This window comes from Borostomias antarcticus (genome assembly GCF_949987555.1).
Source record: "Borostomias antarcticus genome assembly, contig: scaffold_43, whole genome shotgun sequence".
NCBI classification, from domain to species: Eukaryota; Metazoa; Chordata; class Actinopteri; order Stomiiformes; family Stomiidae; genus Borostomias; species Borostomias antarcticus.
Genome location: NW_028176769.1, coordinates 2,578,127 through 2,584,284, shown reverse-complemented (window position 1 = coordinate 2,584,284; position 6,158 = coordinate 2,578,127). Strand labels below are relative to the sequence as shown.

The following is a 6,158-nucleotide window of genomic DNA, read 5'->3' as shown; positions in this document are numbered from 1 at the left end:
GGACGAGTGCCAAGACGTTCGAAAGAGACGGCGCAACACACGCTATCACTCCAGTGACGAAGGTAATATACTAAAGTGCATTCAACAGTCCCAAAAGAGTAGTACTTTTGAAATCGAGTAATCTGAGCTAATTTACTGATATTCCACTACATATTCCAAGCCCCGGGCAGCCATTGGTCCCCACTATGCAGGCCAAAGACCAGGTGCCGGAGTTGAAAGGCCTCTGCCAGCGGTCCAGTACAATCCACGTGTGCTGTACAATGCAGGTATGCATGTTTGTGTTGAAATGAAATGTCTATGCCTACTGCACACTGATAGTTGGACTATTTTTTATTTATTTTGAATACCATTTTACTCATCTTGCAGATTTTCCAAGCTTGTCCCATCTGGGCGAGCGGGGCCCAGGCCCCATTTATAGCACCCCAGCCAGATCATACAGCACCCAGCCAGACCAGGTAAGAGTGGCATGTACTGCTGTGGTGTCTACCTGTCTTGTCTTTATTTAGTTTCCCTCCAAATGCCAGAAGCCAAAGCCAACACCATAAAGTTTCCTGCTAATCCCATTCAGTTAGCTCTGTGATTGGCTTTTTTAGATTGAATACCATTTACTCATCTTGCAGATTTTCCGAGCTCATCCCCTGTGAGCGAAAACCATGCGAGCCCAGGCTTCATGTATAGCACCCCAGCCAGACCAGGTAAGAGTGGCATGTACTGCTGTGGTGTTGTGATGTCTACCTGTTAATGTCTTAATTTATTCTCCTTCAAATGCCAGAAGCCAAAGCATGCTGCCAACACCATACAGTTTCCTGCTCATCCCTTTCCTTTATCCCTTTTGTTTTTCAGTTAGGTCTGTGATGCCGTCGCCCAAGAAAACGGCTCCAGCACCATTGACTCCATGTACCCCTCTACCTAATCGATGCTGCTCTGCAGATGCTGGTATGGGACTACTTCATGTTGCATGCAGGGATATATTTTGAGTTTCATTTAGTTTTATGTCAATGTACTTATAGCCACATCTGTGTTTATCTAGATTTCCAGAGGTCTGTACATCAGCAGTTCTCAGAGATGCGGGAGCAACTCCGTGAGCTTGCACGGACTGTGAGGGAACTGGCCCAGAGCACGCGGCCTGTGGAGTCTGGAGCCCAGGGAGAAGTGCTGGATGTACTGAACCCTGCCCAAACGGACGAGGAGCTGCAGGTCTGTGAGGCCAGGTTGAAGGACCGGGAACATCAGAGGAAGATGGTGAGTGTCTGCAGGGCGGAACTTTGTCTTATTTTTGCAGTGCAGGGAAGGGTACAGTAAATGACTCTTTGTTTTGCAGACACAATACCTAGGTGCCATTGGTGGCAGAGACTTGGCGGACACAGTCCGGCGGGTGCTGTCAGCTGTAGCCACACATGCGGTGTGGAGCGCCTACAGTGTGCACGGGAAGAAGGGGAAGAAGCCACTGAAGAGTTTGACACTCTTCAATGTTCTAACATGTAAGAAATGGTTCATATTTTGAATATTTTTTAATACATCGTCTTTGTTCCATGACCGATGTGAATTGAAACCATTACCTTTCTTGATAACTTAAAGGTGCAGTGATGGTCTCCATGCCAAAGGCTACGATGGCGGAGGTGGCCGCCCAGCTGCAGGAGACATTGAAACATGCCCCTGCTAAATGCAGAAGGGTAAGTGATGTCTTTTTTTTTGGTTTCTCCTACCCAGTGTGACTGCATGGTTCCAAAGATTGTGTACCACTTTTTTGTGCATGTATGTGCGTTGTGTATTTACGGCCATTTCATTGTGTCTTTAGGTATCTGCAGAAGTCCGCCTGAGCACAGCCCATCCAAGCACAGTCCATCTGAGCACAGCCCAGCATTCTGATGAGGAAGACTTCCCTTCCTAGCTGCCCCCCAGCCCATCTGAGCACAGCCCCCCCCCAGCCCATCTGAGCACAGCCCCCCCCCCAGCCCATCTGAGCACAGCCCCCCCCCCAGCCCATCTGACGCCCACCCCCAGCCTATCTGAGCACAGCCTGCCATTTTTTTTGTAAATAACTGTTTTTGTATTATTTTTTTTTTATCCTTTTTGTTTTTAAACTTGTTTATCATGTTGCAGGCCAGACATTGTGTACTTTTTTAATAAAATAAATTGTTCTTGACTGAATGGTGTTGTGTCATAACTTTTGTACCATAATTTTGCTTGCTGCATTGACTATGACATTAATAGGCTCTTTGCACAAGCTCCACTACTTCCTGACACTCTACAGGTGCATTTCTTTCCTGTCCTATACTAGTGGATGGAAGTGATTGATCAGGTGTGCTGCACACCGGATTCATCGCAATTGCTATCCAATAGTATAGGACGGTAAAGAAATATGCCTGTAGTTTCAGGAAGTAGTGGAGCTTGTGCAAAGAGCTGATTTGTTTTGTAATGCAAATTATAAATGTAGCCAACGGAAGTGTAGACCACGTTGCAGCAACGTAACAAAGTAATATATAAACGTGTATACAACGTTGCAGCAATATACATCGAAATCATCGCGGAAATCACAACGTTGTGTACACATTGCAGGCACGTTGCAGACACGTTGGACCTGCACGTTGCAGCAACTTGTGTGCAGATACCGCGTTTGCGTTGCATGCACGTTTAACTTGACGTTGAGTGGACCATACAAAAGTCTAAATTGCACGTTTCTGCAACATTGCTGCAACCTGATTGTGTTAGTAGGGTATGCTGCTATCAAACCAATGTGCTAGCTACTGTCCATCCCAACTATGCTACTATCAAACCAATGTGCTAGCTACTGTCCATCCATCAAACCAATGTGCTAGCTACTGTCCATCCATCAAACCAATGTGCTAGCTACTGTCCATCCCAACTATGCTACTATCAAACCAATGTGCTAGCTACTGTCCATCCCAACTATGCTGCTATCAAACCAATGTGCTATCTACTGTCCATCCCAACTATGCTACTATCAAACCAATGTGCTAGCTACTGTCCATCCCAACTATGCTACTATCAAACCAATGTGCTAGCTACTGTCCATCCCAACTATGCTACTATCAAACCAATGTGCTAGCTACTGTCCATCCCAACTAGGCTACTATCAAACCAATGCGCTAGCTACTGTCCATCCATCAAACCAATGCGCTAGCTACTGTCCATCCCAACTATGCCACTATCAAACCAATGCGCCAGCTACTGTCCATCCCAACTATGCTACTATCGAACCAATGCGCTAGCTACTGTCCATCCCAACTATGCTACTATCAAACCAATGCGCTAGCTACTGTCCATCCATCAAACCAATGTGCTAGCTACTGTCCATCCCAACTATGCTACTATCAAACCAATGTGCTAGCTACTGTCCATCCCAACTATGCTGCTATCAAACCAATGTGCTAGCTACTGTCCATCCCAACTATGCTGCTATCAAACCAATGTGCTAGCTACTGTCCATCCCAACTATGCTATCAAACCAATGCGCTAGCTACTGTCCATCCCAACTATGCCACTATCAAACCAATGCGCTAGCTACTGTCTATCCCAACTATGCTACTGTCAAACCAATGCGCTAGCTACTGTCCATCCCAACTATGCCACTATCAAACCAATGCGCTAGCTACTGTCTATCCCAACTATGCCACTGTCAAACCAATGCGCTAGCTACTGTCCATCCCAACTATGCTACTGTCAAACCAATGCGCTAGCTACTGTCCATCCCAACTATGCTACTGTCAAACCAATGCACTAGCTACTGTCCATCCCAACTATGCTACTATCAAACCAATGCGCTAGCTACTGTCCATCCCAACTATGATGCTATCAAACCAATGTGCTAGCTACTGTCCATCCCAACTATGCTATCAAACCAATGTAATAGCTACTATCCATCCCAACCATGCTACTATCAAACCAATGCGCTAGCTACTGTCCATCCCAACTATGCTACTATCAAACCAATGCGCTAGCTACTGTCCATCCATCAAACCAATGTGCTAGCTACTGTCCATCCCAACTATGCTACTATCAAACCAATGTGCTAGCTACTGTCCATCACAACTATGCTACTATCAAACCAATGTGCTAGCTACTGTCCATCCATCAAACCAATGTGCTAGCTACTGTCCATCCCAACTATGCTACTATCAAACCAATGTGATAGCTACTGTCAATCACAACTATGCTACTATCAAACCAATGTGCTAGCTACTGTCCATCCCAACTATGCTGCTTTCAAACCAATGTGCTTGCTACTGTCCATCCCAACTATGCTGCTATCAAACCAATGTGCTAGCTACTGTCCATCCATCAAACCAATGTGCTAGCTACTGTCCATCCCAACTATGCTGCTATCAAACCAATGTGCTAGCTACTGTCCATCCATCAAACCAATGTGCTAGCTACTGTCCATCCCAACTATGCTACTATCAACTCAATGTGCTAGCTACTGTCCATCCCAACTATGCTACTATCAAACCAATGCACTAGCTACTGTCCATCCCAACTATGCTACTATAAAACCAATGCGCTAGCTACTGTCCATCCCAACTATGCTTCTATCAAACCAATGTGCTAGCTACTGTCCATCCCAACTATGCTACTATCAAACCAATGTGCTAGCTACTGTCCATCCCAACTATGCTGCTATCAAACCAATGTGCTAGCTACTGTCCATCCCAACTATGCTACTATCAAACCAATGTGCTAGCTACTGTCTATCCCAACTATGCTGCTATCAAACCAATGTGCTAGCTACTGTCCATCCATCAAACCAATGTGCTAGCTACTGTCCATCCCAACTATGCTACTATCAACTCAATGTGCTAGCTACTGTCCATCCCAACTATGCTACTATCAAACCAATGCACTAGCTACTGTCCATCCCAACTATGCTACTATAAAACCAATGCGCTAGCTACTGTCCATCCCAACTATGCTTCTATCAAACCAATGTGCTAGCTACTGTCCATCCCAACTATGCTACTATCAAACCAATGTGCTAGCTACTGTCCATCCCAACTATGCTGCTATCAAACCAATGTGCTAGCTACTGTCCATCCCAACTATGCTACTATCAAACCAATGTGCTAGCTACTGTCCATCCATCAAACCAATGTGCTAGCTACTGTCCATCCCAACTATGATACTATCAAACCAATGCGCTAGCTACTGTCCATCCCAACTATGCTACTATCAAACCAATGCGCTAGCTACTGTCCATCCCAACTATGCTACTATCAAACCAATGTGCTAGCTACTGTCCATCCCAACTATGCTACTATCAAACCAATGCGCTAGCTACAGTCCATCCCAACTATGCTACTATCAAACCAATGCGCTAGCTACTGTCCATCCCAACTATGCTACTATCAAACCAATGCGCTAGCTACTGTCCATCCCAACTATGCTACTATCAAACCAATGCGCTAGCTACTGTCCATCCCAACTATGCTACTATCAAACCAATGTGCTAGCTACTGTCCATCCCAACTATGCTGCTATCAAACCAATGTGCTAGCTACTGTCCATCCCAACTATGCTACTATCAAACCAATGTGCTAGCTACTGTCCATCCATCAAACCAATGTGCTAGCTACTGTCCATCCATCAAACCAATGTGCTAGCTACTGTCCATCCCAACTATGCTACTATCAAACCAATGTGCTAGCTACTGTCCATCCATCAAACCAATGTGCTAGCTACTTTCCATCCATCAAACCAATGTGCTAGCTACTGTCCATCCCAACTATGCTACTATCAAACCAATGCGCTAGCTACTGTCCATCCCAACTATGCTACTATCAAACCAATGTGCTAGCTACAGTCCATCCCAACTATGCTACTATCAAACCAATGCACTAGCTACTGTCCATCCCAACTATGCTACTATCAAACCAATGCGCTAGCTACTGTCCATCCCAACTATGATGCTATCAAACCAATGTGCTAGCTACTGTCCATCCCAACTATGCTATCAAACCAATGTAATAGCTACTATCCATCCCAACCATGCTACTATCAAACCAATGCGCTAGCTACTGTCCATCCCAACTATGCTACTATCAAACCAATGTGCTAGCTACTGTCCATCCCAACTATGCTACTATCAAACCAATGCGCTAGCTACAGTCCATCCCAACTATGCTACTATCAAACCAATGCAC

General features: G+C 45.3%; 1 protein-coding gene across 1 annotated transcript; it reads left to right on the top strand.

The window, feature by feature from the left end:
* Positions 1 to 389: 389 nt before the first annotated feature.
* LOC311328147 (uncharacterized protein) lies at positions 390 to 1,715 on the top strand (the record flags this gene model as incomplete). Its single annotated transcript, XM_084462165.1, has 5 exons — positions 390 to 455; positions 621 to 695; positions 1,031 to 1,242; positions 1,322 to 1,481; positions 1,579 to 1,715. The coding sequence occupies exons 2-5, from the start codon at positions 671 to 673 to the stop codon at positions 1,713 to 1,715; spliced, it is 534 nt and encodes a 177-aa protein (XP_084318291.1). The 5' UTR covers positions 390 to 455; positions 621 to 670.
* Positions 1,716 to 6,158: the final 4,443 nt, after the last annotated feature.